The following is a 21,474-nucleotide window of genomic DNA, read 5'->3' as shown; positions in this document are numbered from 1 at the left end:
TCGTTGGCTAAACGCCCTCCAATTTCCACTCTCGACCCCGCCCATCTCTTGAGCAAACTGCCTCGTTTCCAGCAATTCTTGAAGACCGAATTTGGCAGTTGCATGTTTCGCGCAGGCATAGCGAGAGCATGGCTTCCAGAACTGAGGTCGAATTGATGATGAAGTGTGAAACGGAGTCAGCTTCATCGCAGCACGCCGAGGCTTCTACTCAAGACCAAGATGGCTCAGCTTCAAAACGTCTGGAAATTTCGTCTTGGACACAGCGTACTTTGAAAACGACGACGAGAGGATTGCTGATTCGAGGTGAGCAGCCAAAGCTGCTGCAAATTGGCACCGAAAGTCCGTTGTCTGTACCACAGACGGCATCAAACGCAAGCCCTTTCACGACGAACGAAGTGACGAGCATTTGCGAGCCAGCATCCTTGACCGCAAAATCATCACAGACAAGGAATGGTCCTCCCGACTCTCAAGCAACATGTCTGCGTGATGAAACATTTTCGGTGTCGACGAAGTCCAGCGAGATATGGAAATTTCCTGGTTCTAAGGCCTGGGTGGCTAGGGAGAGCAAGTTTCCTGTACCTTCCCGCATAGAGTCGAGGTGGCCTGAGCTGAAGAGTCGCCTGCTATTCGATCTTCGGGAAGTCGAAGACGAAATGATCACGGAACAGGCCAACGAAAAGAGTCGTCTTAAAAGGTCACTAAACAGGCGAAGGATATATCCCGAGCTGAGAATGTCCGGCCGTCAGGACATGAACACGCGATTTTCGGAAATGGTTACCATCTCGCCATGTGTTTGGATACTCTGTGGCAGCCAATCATGTCGGAAAAAGGTTCGCCGTATTACTGATACATTGTGCCTGCCCGTCAATCTCTTCGAACAACGCCGCATAGAGGTACACGTCGGCGCTCCTGAGCCTCACGCCAACCAGGGTTTCATTCCTCTCTCGCGACTGAACATTCATCAAGACAACGCCTTTGGCCTGAACTACATGGGAGGAACTATTCTGCACCATCTGGAAGCAATTTCACCAACTCCTGAGCATCAGTCCGCTTGCGGTTTATTGTGCTGCACAACATTCGTTAAAGACGGAAACATAATAACGCAGCACATCTCTCGTATTGGAGGTCTACTAAAAAATCAGTTCAAAGACAACATTGTCAATCGTCACCCTATAGCGTTGACGACTTCACATGGAATATTCGAAGATCTCTGGACCGATGGAGTCGAAGTCGAAGGTTTGAAGGATGGCGAAATCCCCAGCTTATGCGATGGCTGCATGGATGATGAGGGCACAACCAGTTCTGACATAGATTCCGACACAGATTCCCTCCTTGAATCTACAACAGACACTGTTCCCTGGCGTTCTAGTGGTCAAAAGGGCTTAGGGGAGAGATGCCACAATCGGGTGGCGGAGTGGCTTCATGTATCTTCGCAGGAAGTCGTCGGGATCAACTTCGCCGGACAAGTTTTACCGGAACCAATTTCAGCTAGGGTCAGGAGACCACGCAAGTCTAAGCCTGGGGATTACACCCTATTGAGATCGCGAAATTTGGCGGACTTGAACAACACCTCATCGCTAATTCCCGAAGTTGAAATTGTATCCTATCTAGTGAATTCAGATCTCACACAAGGACCCTTAACGGCGGTCTTCGGTGTCGGCGATTTGTCGGAAACGACTTTGCTTCCTGGTGGTATGATGTTACCACTCGGGCAGGAAGAGTTACCAGTACGAAAAATCGAACTTGTGGCGCCGTTAGGTATGTTGAGTTCAACAGTCTTCCAGGATTAACCATACAATCACTGACTGAAATACCACTTTTAGCAGCAGGCACGTCGGGCACATGGTTGATAAAAGACTCTGCACTAGCTGGAATCATTGTTGCAGCTTATCCAGGCCAACCGCTCGCCTTGTTCGTCACAGCACAAGATCTACGACAAAATGCTGTGGAATCATTTCCTGAAATACGTGCGAATTTTCTTCGCGAGAACAGCACATTTGTTATGAACGAACCGGTCCCAAACGCCGGCCGTCCAGCTGCAATCGAGGGCGGACTCGATGCCTCAGCCCTGGAGCGTACAGATGGAACCGGTCTCAATGACGAGTCTGAGCCGACAAGCTTCTGGTCACGGACTGAAGCATCCTCCTCAAACTACATAGAATCTTATGGTGGCACTCAGATAGGTCTGTGACATTATTCCCCAAAGAGATAGTGCGAAGATTCGGACTAGTGTTGCTGAACATCTGCAGAACACTTCCCAGGTTCATCGTTGCTACGCACTCCAAGCAGCGAGATACCAAATCAAGACAGTGGACGTAGGATATCCGACCCAGCTCCACTTGAATCAAGTCGTGGTTTTCTACCATTCACGAGTGAACGAAGCGCGCCCAGCGGCAATACTATCGAACATCCTAGGCCGAGGATAAGACCGAGGTCAAACAGAGGTAGCACCAACCAAACAAAGAAAACTTATGTTCAAGTTTGGACCTGCGTAAGTCCTAGATCCCTAGAAGTTAATGCACGGAATAGGTTCACTTACTCTTGGATAGTGTACGTGTGGCGATAGTGGCATGACAATAAGAGTAGACTACTGTCCAAGTTGTCAAGGTCGTCGTTGTACGAATTGTTCGGTGCATTACGGCAGAGTACGATAGAAGATACACGTATGTAAAAGCTGCAGCGTACACTAAGGCAGAGGGTGTGGCCTTTCTGGGCCTCAGGGACTACGATCAAACGTATCATGCAGTCACAGCTTAGTGCAGCAGGCTTTTGTACCCACATAGTAGAGGAATGATCTGTGTGCGTGCTATATGGAAGAAATATGTGAAGCAGGCGCATAGTCGCTAAGTAGGTGTTGATTCTCATAATTAATTGTTGGGCTAATTACTGGTATGGTCATTTTATCTAAGGTAAGTCGACGACAGAGTTGCACCAAGATGCAGCTAACGAGCGGATGCCTCGTCGATTTGCTCATAATTAGACCTATGATTGGTCTCGCATCTCAGTAGTCAATGCGTAAATGCCTTACACTACCTTAAGTATGGTGCAGTAATGACTGGTCCTGAATTAAATCCATGAGTCGCTATGTCAGTTGTTAGTACTCTCAAGGCGAAGATTTGGGATGAACTATTCGATGAGTTCGCCAGGGTCAGCAGCCGGGAGGGAACAAAACTTGTGCCGCTTAGTGGTTCATCCGCCTCCTTGCCAACCGGGTACTTCTCCTTACAAGTTGCAGTGTGTTATAGCGAGTCAGCAAACGGCGACGTGAGTCGCTAGGAGTGTTTGAAATGGAAGAAAATTTCCATTCCGTCAAACGCCAAGCTAATTCCCTGTTCCAAATTCGTCTGGAAAACTCATCCGTCAACTCAACAAATTTCCTCCCCTCTTCAAGCTCCAACCCTCCTTGACAAGCCAGAATGAAGCCATGACTGGTGTTGTAAGAAGGCCGAGAAGTCCCCCAAGGATCCCTTTGAAGGCTTCGGGTGCCCACTTGGATTGGAAATACCAGTCCCAATCATTCCCTGAACCCCGGGTTCCGATAACAGTCAGAATTCCGACAGAGGCTGGCCAGAGCAGGAAAAATGAAACAACAAAAATCAAGCCGATCCGAATCAGGTGTTCAGCAAACACCGAGAGTCTGCTTTTGGTGTGTCTCGTGTCCTCTAGGTTGAGCATCATGAACCACCGCATGAATGGTTGCGAAGGTTCTTCAATGAAGCCTATTGGGCGGACGCTCCCATTCTTCATGTCGCGATTGGCGAGAAAAAGTTCGATGAACCACGTCATTGTCGTTTGGATGATCATGGTTATTACTGCATCTCCAGCCAGTGTGTTGGGCAACTGAAATAGGCGAATGGGATTGCGCGCGATGTTCTGAGTTGAGTACATGCCTGCATGGTTTGTGTCAATAAACTCTCATGTTCCTGCTTGGTTCGCTAAAAGCTTAAGCTCAGCAAAGTGTTGCGGGGCCTTACCGTAAGCGATAGCAAAATTTATGCCCCCAGAGAGAACTGCGGCTCCAATACCGTCGAGACCAAAGATGTAAAAGATCTGATGTCCACTGATGCTATCCGTTGGCTGCTTCTGGTGAGATCCGGCAGGCTTGACTTGAACGCCAGCCTCGATGTCGCTTTCATTCGAGACCCTCTCATTAGAGACTCTCTCGTTGCTACTGCCGCCGGCATATGTTGAGGCCGTGTTGTCTTCGAACGACTTGTCCGCTATGCGTTCGTGTTTTCTGAATGGCATATTGTCTGAAGGTTTAGAATAGAGCCTATCTCATGGAAGGAAGGAAGTTGCAAATTGTCGAACCAGGACGCGTCTTTATTGCAAACTATGCTATCTGTCTTTGTTTTGAAGAGAGCAGCTTGTTGTGGAAGAGGGTGTGAAGGGGGGGGGCAACGAGCAGGGGGTCTGGAAGGGCTTTTTCCCTTTCTTTAAAGGGGGTCCTAGGTGACTCGTGAGGCTGCTTCATGATCGCCGAAAATTTCCGGAATGACCGGGGGAGGCTGTCGAATATTGGTCGCTTTGGCGTTTCGGTCAGTGGGCTTGTGAGGTGACACGGGTAAGAGAATCAAGCGAACTGGTAAAATCCACTAGCTTGACTAGCTCCTAGACAGAGTTGCACTGATGAAAAGGGTCCGTGATCTTCGCTATCCGTCTACGGATAGATGTGGATGTTTGTCAGCGCACAGACTAGATCGGGAGTGCCGGGGTAGATGGAGACTGGCAGATTCCCATCTTTGCGTCAGAGTTGCCATGCATGGCGGTAGGTGAGCGAATCAGGTGGATTCTAGATTCTTGATTTCCCGTTCGATTGCGTTCTCCTGCATGATCTTCCTGTCGAAAAGGTGTTCTTCCTTTGGGGAACAGACAATGGTTGATATGCAGAACGTATCCGAGCTTGGGTTCCAGCCAAACGTGGCTGTGCAATGTCAACGACTTGCGCTGTTGTTTAGAGTTAATCATGCGAACCAGAGGAGGAGGTTGGAGAGGAAAAGAGGAAGGGATTTCATGCCACGATGGTCCCAGTTCTCGCCAGGCGAGTGCGGTCTGCGACCGGAACTAGCCCGTGATCGACAGCTGGCAGCGCCGGGTCTTTGGATGGGTTGCCCATGTAAGTCGGGGGCGGCCCCACAGACACCTTACTGATCGCCTCCGGAGCGGATGGGACCATCCCGGATGACACGGCTGGGAATAGGAACTACTCCCGCCTCCACCATTTGCTCAGTGCCAACAAAGTCTTGCCAACATGGATTTCCCCACGAACTAGTCTCCATAACTATCCCGCCCTCCAGGCGATCACACAGTGCATTGGGAGTAACACGATAGCACCGCCGGCGACCCAGAGGTCATAAAGCGCATCGACGGGTTACGTCTCATGTCTGAGGAGACACACTGGGTTTTACCCCTCCCTTAGAGAAAGAAAGACCCATCATTTATGGTGTTCCATGCAACAAGATCGAATGAAAAACCAAATGAAGCCTAGAACATGAGATCAATGACTCGGCATCCCTTGAAACATTGTTTTCCGTACATACATAAACGTGGCTGGCCATATCCGCTCGCGCCCTCCGGTACCCCGCCCCCAGCTTCCTCTTCGACGTGATCAAGAGGCATTTTACGAGTGCCAGGCGCACAGAAAAGAAAGCCTGCAGTATTCATCGTCTGCGCAAGTTGGGCGAAGCAAATCCGTCTTCGCTTTTCCCTGCTTCTGAATACTGGCACGATGCTCAACGGCTACGAGTGCGACCCTGACGATAAGATGAGGCCCCCATCAATGGACATTGACGAGAAAAGCACCGCCTTTTCTCAAGCTCAAATCTCAACACCTGTATGACTCGGCAAACGCCAGTGCACCATCTGAGTACCCCAAACTGACTGCGATATCCGTCTAGCCGGCACCAACGAGGAGACACACAATCAACACCATGATGACTACCACGATCATTCCAGAACCCACACCGCCGGTCGCGGACGCTCAACGGCGATTCTCTTGGCTGCCGAGATCCGCCACACCATCCCTGCGTAGCCCCACATTCCGCCGTCGAACGGCGAGCCCGTTTGATGACGACGATTACTCATATGCTGAGAGCAACCCGTTTGGAGAAGACTTCAGAGAGCAAAATGAGCAGGCTGCGCGAGATTGGGATCGTGAGCATGGTCACGATCACGGAGAAAATCCCTTTGAGGACTGCGAGTACGAGCTGCCGCCTGCATCGGCGAAGAAGGATGGGACTTGGACCAAGTTCAAGAAGGCTATGAGTCCACGGCGCGCCATCAGTAAGTGGAAGTATCGCAAGGTCAAACATGAGAGCATGCGACCTGGGCCTGATGATCCAGACCACGGAGATGGCAGCCATCATCAGGGGCAAGTCTCTTGATTTTGACACAATTAGTCAGTCTCGAAAGGGCAGGATGCCTGTCACACTACACTTGATACCACTCGGGGCGGGGATTGCGCTACAATGTTTTGCTTTCTTTCTTTGAGTCGTGGGGAAAACGGCGTTGCCTTCGAACAGAAGTGTTTTGATACCTAGTTGCCTTTGAGTTACCTGAAGCGAGTGATCAAAAGACAACCAGGCGTTGTCTAAGTGCGCTTAAAACAATCAAACCCAGTTGAATGTTCAAGTTATCTCGCAAAGAGGATTTTCTATCATCATTGGCGACCAATTACAATCAACTTTACATTCGAGACATGACATGATAGATCACACGAGACACCAGGGGCGAGTACTAAAACTTGTACGATAATTCAGGTCTATCGAATAATTGTTTTCATCGGTTTTCGAGCTTTAAGCTATAGCTACAGATTCAGGAGTCGTCTCATCTCATTACCCATGGCTCCTGGGTGCGGCACAACAATTGCACCCGCCTCCTCGAGTGCTTTTGCTTTAACATCGGCAGGCACATCTCTCGCTAAAAGAATAGCACCGGCATGACCCATCGTTTTCCCTTGCGGCGCCGTTCTCCCGGCGACCATTGCAATTATTGGTTTTGGGTTAGGCGTCAATTTTCTGTAATCTCTTATGGCCTCCGCTGCTCTAAGCTCAGCTTCGCCGCCAATCTCGCCAATGACGATGATTCCCCTGGTCTCTTCATGTTCAAAGAATAATTTGAGCCCATCTAGAAGTGTGGTACCTTACACAGCAGATCAGAGCATATCCAAGGGGTATGTGAGGTGGAGGTTTCTGGCTTACCTGGCATCATATCTCCGCCCATTCCAACAACGATACTCTGTCCAAGTCCAGCCTTGGTTGTGGCTCCTACAGCTTCGTAACTGAGCGTTCCACTTTTGGAAACAATCCCAACAACGCCTTTTGTGTACTGCTTGTACGGCATGATGCCAATGCGGCATTGGTCGGGTGCGATAATCCCGGGGCAATTGGGTCCTACAAGTCGCGTTCTACTTTGTGTTCGGAGAATGTCTTGAACCCTAGCCATATCATGAAGGGGCACATGTTCAGCAACTGAAAGGACGAGCGGAATTTCAGCCTCGATTGCTTCAATGATTGCCCCTGCTGCGAATTGGGCAGGAACGAAGACTGCGCTTGCGTGTGGCTTCACATCTTTTACGGCCTGTATATAATATTTCGTCAGCTGAATCGCATACCGCAGAGGATGTTGAGGATTTCGTACTTCTTGTACTGTGTCAAACACTGGCAGGCCGAGATGATCCTGACCACCTTTCCCAGGGGAGACGCCCCCAACAATCTGCGTGCCATATTCTATTGTGTCTCGTGCATTTTTGGTGGCCTATCAGCAGTCCATGTCAGCTTCATAGAAGTCACATTGACTTCGTCAATGTATGGTACGCACTGCTTTGCCAGTAAATCCTACATAATAGTCGCTTAGCAAACCCAAAGAGTCTGAGAATAATTCGATGCATTGACGCATTATCACTTTTCTTACCTTGATATATCACTCTGGTATTCTGATCAATGCTTAAATTGGCAATCGTACTCTCGTATGCACCTCGATGCCCGGCTGTGAATGAGAATCCCCTAGCAAGTTTAGGAGCGCGAAGTTTTTGAGACAAGCACTTGAGTTGGGGAGATAATTTCGTGGCCATGTTGCCCTGCGACACTCTCCACCGTGTCTCTCATGAAGCTAGAGAAACAATATTTTAATTGATACACGTACCTAAAGCACAGAAGAGGAGGGTGAAAGTCAACATCAAAAGCAAGCAAGCAAGCATGGATGGGGCCTGGAATGGATCGGTTATGTAACTCCATATAACCGAATTGCAGGCGTAGTGATGTCATTGGCGCATTCAGATCCCCGCACTCGGCTATACCCAGAAATCAGTCTCGGCTACATGACTACCTGCACACTTCGAACATCTTCGGACAACATCTCATGAGAGCCCAAATCCTACTGGGGACATCTCGGGGGTACCTACCTAAGCATGAGAGGAAACGAGCGTGGCTTTATACTTGGCGACTCTTCGAGGCTAAATACATTCGCGCCCGGAAAGACTCGTTGCCCTTCGGCTGGCGGCTATGACAAACCTCCGCAGGAGAGCGCGCCAGGCATGTCAGGCTTGTAATGCGCGACGCGTCAAGTGTAATGTAACCGAGCAAAGACCTTGTCGCAATTGCACAACAGCCGACACGCCTTGTGAGCTCCGTGAGTCGAGACGGGGCAAGCATCCTCGCCCATCACGGCGAAACGCAAAGCCAGACAACCAAGGCGGGCTAGATCAGGCTGATTCCTCACCTTCTTTTATCGATACAAGTGTTCTTGATGAGTCAGTGGCGACTGGAAACGATGAGCACTTTGCCGCATCTCAAGCACTTGCCGATCTGGCAAGATATCGGGATGTAGAAGGCTTGGGCGATCAGACATGCATCACAGTGCAGCCTCAGTCACCTTTAATAGCACCAAACAACGGACAGGAGGACGACAGCTCGGTGTTCCTCGGCGAGTCATCCTCAATACGTTATGTCACCAACAGCAATCCAACGCCGCCAACAGCCGGTACATCACCACCAGAAAACCTAAGGTTTCTGCATGCCGTTCCTCACGCTGTAAGAGCTGACAACTTACTGCCGGAATGGGAAGTAGAGCGCAGAAAGTCGAGGATTAGTTCTCTAAAAGCAGAAGGCGCCTTTTCATTTCCACCTGTGCCAGCCGTGGAAACGTTGCTGAAGGCGTACTTCCAATGGTTCCACCCATGCTTCCCTGTTGTGGATGAGGTAGATGTTTGGACGAGCTTCAAGGATGGCACCTTATCCCCTTTGCTCCTACACGCGATCCTCTTCATAGCTGTCATTCACTGCAAGGAAGATGATCTACCAGCCGTTGGACTCGGAGGCCGTCATGTTGCCAAGTGGGTGTTCTACAATCGCGCAAAGGACATTTACGACGTCGAGTTTGAGCCAAAAAAGTTCACAGTCACCCAAGCTTTGTTTCTTATGAGCTTTTGGAGAGCTGGATTGCTCCTAGAGAAGGACGCCCGGCACTGGCTTGGCGCAGCCATCAGTCTTGCTCAGACGAAGGCGCTCCACCGATCCTCGAGATCCGCTGTAACCGAGAAGAGGACCGAGAGACTTGCTAGACGCTTGTGGTGGGCCATCTATGTCCGCGAAAGGCAGTGTGCTGCAGCATTGGGCCTACCAAACCGGATTCGAGACGAAGATTGTGATATTGAGCCGTTAGAGCAACTTGATTTCGAGCGTGCGTTTGACTCGACGTTGCCGATTCACAAAGCCCAAGAGTATATCGCATACTTCATCAGCATTGCTCAACTCTCTAGAGTACTGGGGAAGATCGTTCATAGCGCATACCTCCCCAGCAAGTCACTATCCCCGAATGATCGGTCTCAAATGAGAGACGACCTCGTGAGATGGAGACAGCAACTTCCTGCAGTCATGTCCCTCGCCAACAACGAATTTGATGATGCGGCGGGCTTTCATGCCAGTATGTTGCACCTGGCATACAACAACCTCCTCATCCTATTGTACAGATCAGGTTGCATTGGCAGTGCTGAAGAAAGTCAAGAAGTCGACGGGCAGATCGCCCTCCAGGCTGCGGCAAGGAACTCCCGCATCATCGAGGATATGCTGCTGGAGGGGGATCTGCGTCACGGGCAAATTCACGTCATAACGAACCTCTTCAACACGCTTTGTATTCATACGGTTCATCTTCGTTCTTCAAATGGTGCCGGAAGGGCGATCGTTGAGCACAGAGCGAAAGTTTGTCTTTTGGGCCTGCAAGAGCTACAAAAAACGTGGGAGGTTAGGATGTGGGTGCTGCAGTTATTTTTTCAGTATCTGGATAGATCTACGGCGGCGCGATTACGGATGCAGGATGATATCTCTTTCGTATCTGGACTTGACAGTGTGCAGGATGTCAATAACAATCCGACGGTGATGGGTGGCCTCAACCATGGCTCGGCTGAGCATAATGGGGAGGATGGACTTGATACACTACTAGCGTCTGAACCTCCATGGTCATGGTCCACCGAAGAAGCGAATCAATTCCTGTTTACACAGATTGAAAATGACTTCGCTTTCGGCGAGGGAGGCATATTGAATTGGAATACTGGCACACCGGCTACCAATTTGCCATCAGTCGATAGTAACTCGCCGACAACTGTGGGCTTCTGAATACAACGTGTCAGATGTTCTTGGAGAGAATTTCGTTTGCAAAAGACCAGTGCCTGTGACAAAGCTTGAACACCCGGTTAATATGGTGAACTACATCAGAATCAATAGGCTTTATCATACTTCCGCAAGCTATATTCGTCTTCAGGTGTCTGAAACTAAATGAGTTGCTGCCTCTGCAGGTGGCTTTTCCATCCACTATGTATCTGTCAATGCAATGGCTTCTTTACGCCGTTGAGCTGGTATTTCTTCACTTGACATGCCTTCACAGGCATCCTTCTACCTTAGGACCATGTTCTACCTTAGGACCAAGTTTTGTTCGAGTGCATCAAAACAATCTTCAGCCGATTGACTAGAGAATGGGGATGTGTCTGGTGTACTCGCAAAACTTGATGCCGCCTCCGACACACTCATGATCGATTGTGTGGAATCTTCTGTACTAAAGGACAACAACCTCGCCGATCTCGAAACACTCTTTCTATCAGAGACCAGCATGGAAATAGGTTTGGTGGCTGAATGCGAGAAGTAAGACGATTGCACTGGAGAGCCCACTGGCTTGACTGGCGGTCGTTTCACCCGGTCCTTTGTTGGGGATAGCTTATACTCCCTACTGCTGACGGCAGCTGCTGGTGAAAGAGATAACGATCTATCCCTCCGGTCGGACTTGTCAGGAGTGCCAGATGAACTCGGTATTTTGCCCTCCTGCTCTCCGGTGTCAGTCACAATCTGGCAAATGTTATCGGGCTGATCACATACAACAGGAGATTCCACAGATATACAGGGAAATCTCAATGGATCAGACACGCCATGAGTCCCACTGGTCGCATAAGCTGCGTCACGTTTGCTCTTCCGGATCAACTCGTTAATTACAGGCTGTATTCTCGAGCAAGCCCATCTCTCTTTAGCATCTGGCACAAGCATTGTGTACTGAATAAGGTTCAGCATTTCATGCACAGGCTCAGCACAGCTCTTCTGTTGATGCAGGTCATCAATCCACTAACAATTTTAAGTAAGACCGCGGTAGGCATACATCACTAGGAGAGCGACGGCTTCGTTGGGACTACTTACATCAGTGACGGATGTCTTTACATCAGCTGTCGAGGCTGCATCATCTTTACTTGGATTGAAGTTGAAGAACTTATCTTCAAGAAGAATCCTCGATCCAGTATGCGAGCCATCTTCTTGGAGTCGAGAGTCTGTAAAATCTTTCTGTGTTCGGTCGTGGCCGACAAGAAACCACGATACGAATTCGAGGAAGACGCAACCCAGGGACCAGATATCATACCTCTGCGATATCGTTCTTTTTAGATCCACATCGGGAGGCCGATAAGATCCCGAGAAACCCTTGACTGCGTCATAAGCGACTTTGGACCTGGAATCGGCAGTGTTGAATCGAGTTAACCCAAAATCAGATATTACAAGAAAGTTGCGACGCGACTCTTCGTATTTCTTGAACCAAAGAATGTTTTCTGGCTTGATGTCGCCATGCCGACCCCAGTGTTTGTTGTCAAGCAAGACATTTGGGTCGTTAGGAACAGGGGCGTAGTTGTCTTCTTTGGACATAGTCCTCAGATTATGAATTCTTCGAAGGGCGCGGACAAGGCCTGAACATTGGCTTAGAAACCAGACAACCTCAGCTTTGCTCCCTGGGTTGGCGATGGTTTTGCTCCAAAATTCCCTCAAATTACCATCCGCCCAAGGAAAGACCAGATAGTAAGATTGGCCATATTTATATGTGAGCTGAAGCTGGATCAAATGGTCAGGGTCTGGACCTCTTGATCCCACTCCTAGTCTTTCAAAAAGCTCCACTTCTCTCGCATACTCTTCATGAGTTTCAAGATGAAGCTGCTTGACTGCGAAATGCCGGAGGACTTTCCCTCGTTCCTGAGGAGGAATTAGAAAACAAGTGCAGTTGTAAGAGGAGGGTTGTGACTTGCCTTGGATGTAGTGTCGCGACTGTAATGAGCGTGGTGGATTCTGACTTTTCTAACGCTTCCATAGCCGCCAATTTGAACTAGGTCGTATTCCTGGAATGGTAGGATTGTTTTTGATGTAATTTCGTAGTAGTGCACGTCATCGCCTGGAAGTTTGAAAAAAGGTGTGCAAATTGTCTCCTGGCACTGAACAAAATTGTTGATGTGCTTGGTACGCCAATGGTTCAAACAACTCAAGACCGTACCGTCCTTCTTCTGAAGTTGGATGACAGGTTTGTGACGCAAATTCCGTTTTATTTCTAGCGGCAAAAAGCTGTCATCGATGTCGTGTTTAATGAAGTCTTCGATCAGCTTCACTTGCTCCATCAAAATCAAGATAGCAAATATCTTTCGTCGCTGGGGCTGGGCCTTGACCTCATCTGGCTTGCCGCTGATACTGGAGACCCAACTGTTGATGACTTTGGGCTTGAAGTGAGGGAATGCATGCCCCAAAAGCCGTTGTACGGCCGTCGGAGTTACGATGCGGCGGAGTGCATCGAGAGGCAGAAAGCCTTTATCTTCCGAGGCTGAAGTTATGCTGGCGGCAAACATGGCGTCGCTCATGGTCTGAACATCGGCGTCATCGTTGGTATTGTCCTCAGGCCGTAGTGCAGGATGATGAGAATGTAATGCCTGAGTCCCAATACAATCATTCGCCATCTCTGATGACTCCCACTCAATGTAATCTGAATGCCCCATATCCTGCACAGGCACGATACTAAGGAAGCTGCAGTTTGAGGCTCCAGCATCGGATGAACAGCCTCCAAATGATCCTAGGTTCCGATTTCCTTCGTTGATGAGCGGCAAGTTCCCTGCAACTTCTTCGTGACGCGTTTCAGTAAAGTCTTCGTCGGTGACACTGATACGCCATGAGAAGAGCAAATCGCTTTGACTAGCATCTTTTGTCCCCACTTCTGAGTTTTTGGAAGTCGAAACGGAGTGTCCGAGCTGAGGTGCCTGAATCTGATTCGACGATGTTATTCCGGTCGTTGGTCCGTTTGAAATCGGGGATTCGGCGATGGGTTCGGCGATGCCCAAAAGCTCCCGATCGATGCCTGCTCGCTTTGTGGGATCCATCCTCAATGGTATCTCAAGGCGGACAAGCTATTGGAAGTGGAACAATCAAGTTAACGTGACCAAATTGGAATCTGTCTCGTAAAATGAGTGCAGGGCCTATGCTGATGACCTTGAGATGGCAGCTAGCAGACAGCTGAACAAATCATGTGCGAATATCATTGCTGATGGTTGAGTTAACAAGCAGGTAATATTTGGTAGACCAGATGTTGGTGCCAGACCCCGCAGCTTCCATTTCACTAGTCGCCTTCAGCGACGCTGGATTTTAATTACCATACACCACATGCCCATTCCCGTACCAATATGGTGGTGTAACTGAGACATTTCGACCGACCAAAGCGGGCGGAAAGGCACTGCCCTATTTGCCGTGATACTTGGGCTCCCTGTTGTGCTCTCTTCTCGTAGCCTACCTCGAGTTGCATCGGCAATAGCCAATTAGCAGATGTGATGCTACACCACCTTTTCTCATGTCACCGAGACGGTTAGAAGCTAAGCCCCCTGCAGGTATCCGGAAAGCCTAAGAGGCGTCTAAGGGAAGTCTTACGCAGCGGGGGGCTTGGGGCTGAGCGTCAAGGTGGTTCGCCATAGGCTGCAAATGGGACCAACACCGCATCACTCGATCTTACTTGGCTTACCTGGGCAACTGCTGCTTGCAGCCACTCATATATCGTTGAGACTATGATTCAGGAATCACCGAGGTCATACCTCCGGTCTTTCTTGATCAGATCAGGCTATGCCAGCCGAGGTTAGCAAATGATCACGCACGCGAGCATAGCCCCAGCGCCTCCGTCAGGCAACTTTCCGAATTTGATGTGTCTATTTCAGTCGCAATGACACCGCTAGCCGCCTGACGTGGCGGTATTTACGCATGTCTAAGGCTGGGAGATTGGGCTGTTCTCGGTATCTCTATCTGTGTTTCTGAATGTTGTTTGGATCGTCTAGATTTAAACACAACAACCGCTCACTGAAGCTTGCGACCTAGAAGCCAGCAAAGAACAGCACCGGCCTTGGATACACTGCTCAGTGATACAATGCCGCAATACGCATCTGTCAAGGATTTTGAATCAGGTCACTACGATCAGCAAGAACCTGTAGAACTACAAATTCACTCGAATCTCACGAGCTCTTCTCAATTGCTACGGGCGCTAGAGAGACGACTACCCAGCGGCAGTTATACTGTAGAGATGCGGCATAACATATACACGGTGCGAGTCCATAGTCAGAAAGCTCCGTCCGAAAGCTCGATGCTGAAAGCAAGTAAATACCGCCTGTAGGATTACTCTGGTATGTGAAGCCGGCGGATGAAGTCCATGACTGCAAAGCTCTAAGGAAGCGGATGCTGATTCTTCATATCATTAGTACATGTATGATTCATGAATGTTAGATCTATGAGCATTTGATTCTAAGAGATGGGCGAAAGCGATATGGGGCAGCGCAAACTGCGCGAGCTGGACACTCGCAACTATCGAGAACACGGGCTAGACTGCCTAACAGAAAGGACAAATGATTCCAGCATGGATTCAGCAGGAATCGAATTGGAGGGAATTCAAAGGACTGAAATATTTCACCTAATTCACACCGAGAATGTAATGGCGGCCATCGGCATCGACATCAGTCATTTGATGCCTAGGCCAAGTCTCTCGATTCGTATTTTCAAGACCGCCTCTTCACAATGCACAAATAACGATACACAACACACAGTGATAACCAGCTAAAAGTCAAATACTTGCTTGATAGGAATAAGGTCACCTAAAAAGTGATCTGGAAGAAAACAGATAATATCCCACTTTGACATTAAATTCATGAAAACCAGGAGATTTTACGTCAAAAATTCTCAAAAACCTACTGCACCTCAACGTTGAGCTGCGGCTCTCGCAGTAGGATGTGCTCAGCCAGTAATCTTCCTACGCCAACGCGCTCATATCGACCACCTTGTTCTTCAGATAGCCTCGCAATGACAAGAACATAATGTTCTGGCTCCCGGGTCAAACCCTCTGTCTTCTCCTTCCCAATTACAATGCATCTCAACGGATCTATCGTATGCAGCTTTGACTCATCGAATCTTACTCTTTTGAGGAGTTCGATGGCATCCAAGCTGATACGGCTCGCAACGCCACGAAGGAGAGGAATCTCACTGCCCTCGGAGACTTCCCAATGAGTTTTCTTCCCGCTGTCGGTGTTGAAAGGCGTAACAATATCTTTGGTCCAGTTGATATGTTCGAAGGGAGCCTCTAGATAGGCTATCGGGCCTTGATATGCCATCCAGGACCAGGAGGGGACTCGCCTACCCGGAGGATATGAGATTCTATCGAGTGACGCATCAAGAGCTTTCTGCCAAAGGAGACTTCGTTGAAGGTATTCGTCGAAAATTCCAAATCCTCCTTTGGTAACAAAGTCCTTTACCAGCCTCTCTTCTAGACCCTTGATTCCAATGGACCGATCGCTCGGTACTGTGAATGCGAGCCGGGAATACATCTGATAGAGGGTTTGGAATGTCACAATTCGGCCTCCCTTGAAGTACTCTAAGGCTGATTTAGGGAAATCGGAGTCCCCGAGAAGTGCAGCTTGTCGGCTTGTTGCACCAATGTCAGCTATTAGACCTCCAAGAGCCAAAGATCTGGGACTTACTTAGAAAGCTTCATTAGAGTCTCACAATGAACGCCCTTTCCGCATTCCCAATACACCTGAGATGCTGTGAAGTGAAGTGTTCGGCGCGATAATGCCCTCTCTTGTAACACCCATCCGCGCTGGTTGAGCACAGCTTGTTCGACATCTTGGTGAAAGTCGTCAATCGACTTGCGCACAAAGGTAAAGCCACTGTCGGGTCCCTCCAATGTTACGAATGGATGTTTTGCTTTCTGTCGCAAGAAGCCTTCAGCCGAAGAAGACGCTGCTGTAGCTGCGATAGTGACATAAGCAGAGCTGAAGACATGCTCCATGCGCGTGGCCTCAAAGGCCCAATCCTGCTTATCGTTCTGTACAATGCAGAGTGAATCAATCCACAGGTAGCGTAGTCCCAACGCTCTCGTGATTTTGACCGCGTCTTGAAAACTCTTTGGAAGAATGCCGAAGTCAATCCGCTTGCGAAAGACATCGATATTCTCCTTCAGGGTGCGAACTTGAGCTTGAGAATTCACTCCCCAGCAGTGGCTCAGGGCAGTGTATCGTTCGAGTGGAAGAAACTTCCCTTCGCAGAGATGAATAGTAGAATTCGGGTCTGTTCCAACATCAAGGACGCGAGTGGGTAGCTCGGTACGATCATCGACGCCATGACTGTGTTGTTCGTCACACACGCGCAGCCATTCGTTCAGCAGAACATATTGCTCAGGGGAGCCTGTTTCCGGTAGGGTAGGAAAGCCAATCTGTGCATGTGGCGGTATAGAGCCGCCAGTCGCTATTGTTGTTTCCAGTAAGCAGGCATGTTCGACCAACAATGTGAACGAAGTTGCACCCGATGCTTACCTGGGCTGACATAAAGACTCAAAATGGTGGGACCATCAGGATCAATCTTCAACGACGATCCTTCTCTTCGACACTTCAATTCACCGCCATCTTCTATGCCAAGCATTTCAGCACTTCGAACTAGGATGGCGCACAGCTCGCAAGCCTGAGATCTGGATTTGAGATCTCTAAGTCGTTCACAAATAAGAAACATCGGCGTCCAGATATTGTACCCCTTGCAATTACTGCATAGTGTGGAACCTTTTGGGGTCGGGAGGGGCGATGCGGATTTGTGATAGAATTCACTAGCGAAATGGCTATCACTCTGCAACTCCCACACATCTCGGAAGTTGTCAAGTTGCTGATGAGAATTAGCGGGAGCAAAATGGCTAGAGCAGGAGTTTCTGATAAGGCTTACGCGCTACATAAGGTACTGTTAGCTACAAATCGTTTCAAGTATGTCAAAGGGACTTACCATCTATCACAGTGTCAAAGATGAGTCAATTTGACTTATTAGCAATACCTGAAGGCAAATATCAAGGACTATGATGTCAACAAGAAGTAGCTTACGTTCTGGGACGACTCGAGTTAGTACAGAATATACCGAGAGACCGCACATTTTTCAAAATGAAATCAACCATCACAAAGATCTCACACTCACATACTGTGCACGAAGTATCTCATTAGCATCAATTCTTATGGAGACTGCTATATAGTATCATGCCAGGGTTTTCTTACTTCTTGAGCATTCGGAATCGGAACTTGCATGTTGACATCGCTTAGTTCAGCAACGGGTTCAACAATCATAGGAGTGTCTGGTATGGGCACGTTTGGTGCGATTCCTAGAAGCGCAGGCTGTAGGTTTTGACTTGTTGTTGCGCGACCTGGGAGAGGTCGTTGACCAGGAACTTCCAGCTTAGAGCGCCTGTGTTCGGCGGGGACTGCGCTAGTGCTGATGCGATCCCATAGAGTAGAATCCAGCAAATAGTTTTCCTGTGCTTTAGCTTGTTCAAAAATACTCCTCAGCCTTTCGTACAGCTCTGTAGAGTTTGTCCGACCATCGACTTCAGGTACTAGCATGTTCAAGTCAATTAGCTCCAGTACGTCTTTGAGCGCAGTGCTCGATGTAATGTCGCTTCGCAGAAGGTCCTTCGACATGCGAGAAATCCACCCCTTGACCTCGCGATGCTGATGGTAGCCTTCATCATCTTTGCTCCAGAATTTCTCTTCGATACTGGCCCTGTTGAAGGCCTTCAGTTTGCTGTTCCCATAGAGCACCCAGATGAGAAACTCAAGAAAGACGCAGCCCAGTGACCACACATCGTAGAGTCGAGAGATCTGCTCAGTAAGCCCGAACTCCGGAGGCTCATAACGGACAGTGCCGGTCATGGTATTCGTCGGCTGGTTTCGATCTCTGGTAGCCTCGAGATGGAATCTAGCGAGCCCTACATCGGCGACTCTGAGAACACCCTTGCCGTCAGTCTCAAGGAAATGAAGAATATTCTCGGGCTTCAGATCTCCGTGTCGGCAGTTCCTTTCGTGCAAGGCACTGATGGATCCGCAGATTCCCTGCAGTTGCCGTAGAACCCAAAGAACAAGATGAAGGTCCCTGACGGGCACAGGTCGCAATTTTTCTTGGGAGCTCCAGAATTCTTTCAGGTTGCCACCCTCCCCCCAAGGGAAAAGAAAGCCCCTGAGATCACCTCTTCGATATGCCGCCAAGGGCTTAATGAGATGAGGGTTGTCGACATTGCGTATGGTCTCCAGAATATCCGCCTCTTTCTCATAGTAAGAATCCATCCCAATTCTCATTTCCTTTGAGGCGACACGAATCTTCTTTCCTGTAATCTGTACCAATTGTAAGCTACTAAAGCACATCTTGACGGGGCAAGATCTTTACCATCGGCAGGACCTTCTGATGTGCATCATGAATCACCACTTCAAACACGGAACTGAAAAACCCCGCCTTTTGGTGGTTGATCTTTATGACAAAAGGAAGAGGACAACTAGAGTGAAGATTGTGACGAAAGGAATTGGCAGTGAAGACTGGCGCAAGAAATTGCCATTGACTGTGAAAGAAACTGTCAAGAGTGGCCTTCCGGCGACTTGCGAACAAAGGCCACCTTTTGCCGCCTCCGATGCTCTCCATACAGTACCCAGTCGTATTAGGGTTCTTCACGACCTTGACGGGCAAGTCGTCGTCATGAAACTTTTGAGGAGCATCGGCTAGATCTTGAAGTCGCTTCAGATCATCGCAAACAACCGGAGTAAGAAATAGCCGCCTAGCAGGTTGATTCGGGTTCGTGACGTAGGCTACGAGGGATGATAGTTGATCACTTGCCACATACGCCTCGAGCTCTTCCTCGACAATACTCCTAGATGTCAAGGTATCGATAATGTCGGCTGGCAGAAAATCTTTGTCATCCTCGGTCTTACAAAGGTCCCGGTTGATTCTGTCCTCAAGTGAATCATCGCTAAGAGAGGAGCCGAGAGGAGAAGAAGCTGCTTCGGGTGAGTGCGTTTGGTTCGTCTCTGATGAGACATGACCATCAGTGCTCATAGAGGGGTCCGTACGCAGAGATCCTTCTGCTCGACGTAGTAATCAGCATTGAACAAATCCTCGTCAACAAGTACGTTTGTATCAGATGTCAACTTTTTACGGTGACCCTGGGCAAAGCTTGATTTCCGGGACACAGTCCTGAGTCCATCCAACAGGGCACTCACTTCCATCTGACATAATTACGGAGCTTTCTACAGTGTCTTCTGGATGCGCCATCTTACTCGAACGCCTTCTTGTGCGACTTTCTGATCGAGGCAATTCGTATTGGGTTTTCTAATTGTACGGGTCAGCCTCAATTCAATGCATGTGCTCTTCAAATCGGGTGTAAGCTAAAAGGTCGACTCACCGGCGAAGCGAAGTAGTGCAAAAATAGTAGGAGGAGGATTGTACAAGATATAGGCCAAGCGAAGTATTCGGTAGCTTCAAAGATACTGCTAGCAGACATTTTTTGAGTTGAAGTCAGAACCCAATCGAGTCGGGGATTGCAGTGCAGGGGCGGCGAGTAACATAATGGTCTTATGCCGGTTTTTACTACGGCCGGACGCGTACGGCCAAGCTATCTGCAAACTTGCAAGAAAGTGGCCAGCAAGACAGGCGTCCGGTTGTGATAAGACATGGTCGCCATGCAGAAGCTGAATAGAGTGGCTGTTCCTAGTGGCAACTGGCGCAGCGTCTGGAATATCAGCAGCAAGGCTCGGTGCAGGGGCTTCGGCACAAGAGTGCTGATCTCGAGTCTTTCGAGGCGCGATATCTGAGAATTTTGGTCATCCTTGAAGCAGGCTGCTGGTGGATCGGGTCGGGTGCAAGCAGGTTGTCTCACTCGATTCTTGGGAACAGTAGACTTCAGTCTCCGGTTGGTCAGCCTGATATGAATGTCCTAGAGTGTCCTGCAGGCGATATGTCCCGCGGCTTTGTGGCACGCCGACTTATGCGAGATTTCGTCCAGCCTGCCTGAAATACCATTTCGTTGGACTCTGCTAGCTCCGAAAGCCTGCATGTAAGTAGGCGCCGAGGTTCCGTGCGTTGGGGAACACAAACATCTAGGTATCTTGCGCGCTCCTCGGCGACGGTTGAGAAAAGTGACATTTCAAATCTCCGTTATTGTTAATAATGAGGGAGAGTTCATGCCGGTTGCCGGAGCCGGCCCGAAGTTTACTCGACAGTAGAACCCCGCCGAACGGCTCGGGACTCCGGCGGGCCTGTGCAGTACGTTCAAGTGCTTTAGGTACCTACACGACCTTGGAATCAATCATATAATAAAAAACTTCAAGGCTGTCGAAAATCCATCGACATCAGCGATGCTCACAATGAGTGCGAAATGGCATCGTTAACACAAATGGCTACGGCAGTCTTTCTAACATGACCTTGAACATCATCTTCGCAGCTTTCTTAACATGGACTTCTGGCGGATTCGTCTTATTATCGACCCTAGCTGACACCTACCACCCGTTGATTGCGGGGTATAAAGCTTATTGAACCGACGAACACCACTACACGTTCCAGCCCGTGACGTCGGCCAGTTTACATCTACGAATGGGCGAGATGGGGCTGGGTTGTTTCCCCTCGCGATCTATCCAAAGGGAGGCGAGGATTCCCGAAGCTGTGAGACATGGAACCTCCTATCGGCATAGCACGGCAGCGGCAGCGATAAGATCTCACGTCATTTCACAGCCTGATCACCTACCTACCCCTCCCTCCCTTTTCCGCCAGCTGCATCTTCACATCTACGCAACCAAATTACCAGGCCGAAAGCCATCTCGTTTGGGGACTAAATCCATCAACTTGCGGTTGAAAGGCTGTCATAATTCCTTTTCAACCT

At 49.2% G+C, this 21,474-nt stretch overlaps 8 protein-coding genes across 8 annotated transcripts, besides 1 other annotated feature; 3 read left to right on the top strand and 5 right to left on the bottom strand.

The window, feature by feature from the left end:
- Window positions 1-128: 128 nt before the first annotated feature.
- Window positions 129-2,191, top strand: CTAM01_01094 (uncharacterized protein; the record flags this gene model as incomplete). Its single annotated transcript, XM_060517137.1, has 2 exons — window positions 129-1,758; window positions 1,827-2,191. The coding sequence occupies 2 exons, from the start codon at window positions 129-131 to the stop codon at window positions 2,189-2,191; spliced, it is 1,995 nt and encodes a 664-aa protein (XP_060388599.1).
- Window positions 2,192-2,570: 379 nt separating this feature from the next.
- Window positions 2,571-2,654: a sequence feature (Short protein (CTAM01_01093, KAK1512163.1) was converted to a misc_feature.).
- A 706-nt stretch (window positions 2,655-3,360) lies between these two features.
- On the bottom strand, window positions 3,361-4,248 carry CTAM01_01092 (uncharacterized protein; the record flags this gene model as incomplete). Its single annotated transcript, XM_060517136.1, has 2 exons — window positions 3,361-3,890; window positions 3,975-4,248. The coding sequence occupies 2 exons, from the start codon at window positions 4,246-4,248 to the stop codon at window positions 3,361-3,363; spliced, it is 804 nt and encodes a 267-aa protein (XP_060388598.1).
- Window positions 4,249-5,728: 1,480 nt separating this feature from the next.
- Window positions 5,729-6,383, top strand: CTAM01_01091 (uncharacterized protein; the record flags this gene model as incomplete). The annotated part of the gene is made up of 2 exons (XM_060517135.1): window positions 5,729-5,833; window positions 5,898-6,383. 2 exons carry the CDS (start codon window positions 5,729-5,731, stop codon window positions 6,381-6,383), a joined length of 591 nt encoding a protein of 196 aa, XP_060388597.1.
- Window positions 6,384-6,805: 422 nt separating this feature from the next.
- Window positions 6,806-8,071, bottom strand: CTAM01_01090 (succinate-CoA ligase; the record flags this gene model as incomplete). The annotated part of the gene is made up of 5 exons (XM_060517134.1): window positions 6,806-7,140; window positions 7,200-7,578; window positions 7,639-7,755; window positions 7,819-7,835; window positions 7,912-8,071. The coding sequence occupies 5 exons, from the start codon at window positions 8,069-8,071 to the stop codon at window positions 6,806-6,808; spliced, it is 1,008 nt and encodes a 335-aa protein (XP_060388596.1).
- A 430-nt stretch (window positions 8,072-8,501) lies between these two features.
- CTAM01_01089 (cutinase transcription factor 1 alpha) lies at window positions 8,502-10,610 on the top strand (the record flags this gene model as incomplete). The annotated part of the gene is made up of 1 exon (XM_060517133.1): window positions 8,502-10,610. One exon carries the CDS (start codon window positions 8,502-8,504, stop codon window positions 10,608-10,610), a length of 2,109 nt encoding a protein of 702 aa, XP_060388595.1.
- A 1,002-nt stretch (window positions 10,611-11,612) lies between these two features.
- CTAM01_01088 (protein kinase domain-containing protein) lies at window positions 11,613-12,470 on the bottom strand (the record flags this gene model as incomplete). The annotated part of the gene is made up of 2 exons (XM_060517132.1): window positions 11,613-12,127; window positions 12,161-12,470. Coding segments are annotated over 2 exons (825 nt in total), but the record flags the coding sequence as incomplete, so codon positions are not given.
- A 32-nt stretch (window positions 12,471-12,502) lies between these two features.
- On the bottom strand, window positions 12,503-13,657 carry CTAM01_01087 (uncharacterized protein; the record flags this gene model as incomplete). Its single annotated transcript, XM_060517131.1, has 1 exon — window positions 12,503-13,657. The coding sequence occupies one exon, from the start codon at window positions 13,655-13,657 to the stop codon at window positions 12,503-12,505; it is 1,155 nt and encodes a 384-aa protein (XP_060388593.1).
- Window positions 13,658-15,496: 1,839 nt separating this feature from the next.
- On the bottom strand, window positions 15,497-19,655 carry CTAM01_01086 (serine/threonine protein kinase; the record flags this gene model as incomplete). Its single annotated transcript, XM_060517130.1, has 5 exons — window positions 15,497-16,226; window positions 16,283-17,048; window positions 17,117-17,456; window positions 17,834-18,943; window positions 18,996-19,655. The coding sequence occupies 5 exons, from the start codon at window positions 19,653-19,655 to the stop codon at window positions 15,497-15,499; spliced, it is 3,606 nt and encodes a 1,201-aa protein (XP_060388592.1).
- Window positions 19,656-21,474: the final 1,819 nt, after the last annotated feature.

This window comes from Colletotrichum tamarilloi, assembly GCF_030869305.1.
Source record: "Colletotrichum tamarilloi strain Tom-12 chromosome Unknown Scaffold_2.1, whole genome shotgun sequence".
Lineage (NCBI taxonomy): Eukaryota > Fungi > Ascomycota > Sordariomycetes > Glomerellales > Glomerellaceae > Colletotrichum > Colletotrichum tamarilloi.
Note: the sequence above shows the minus strand (reverse complement) of the source record. Positions and strands in the feature narration are given on the sequence as shown.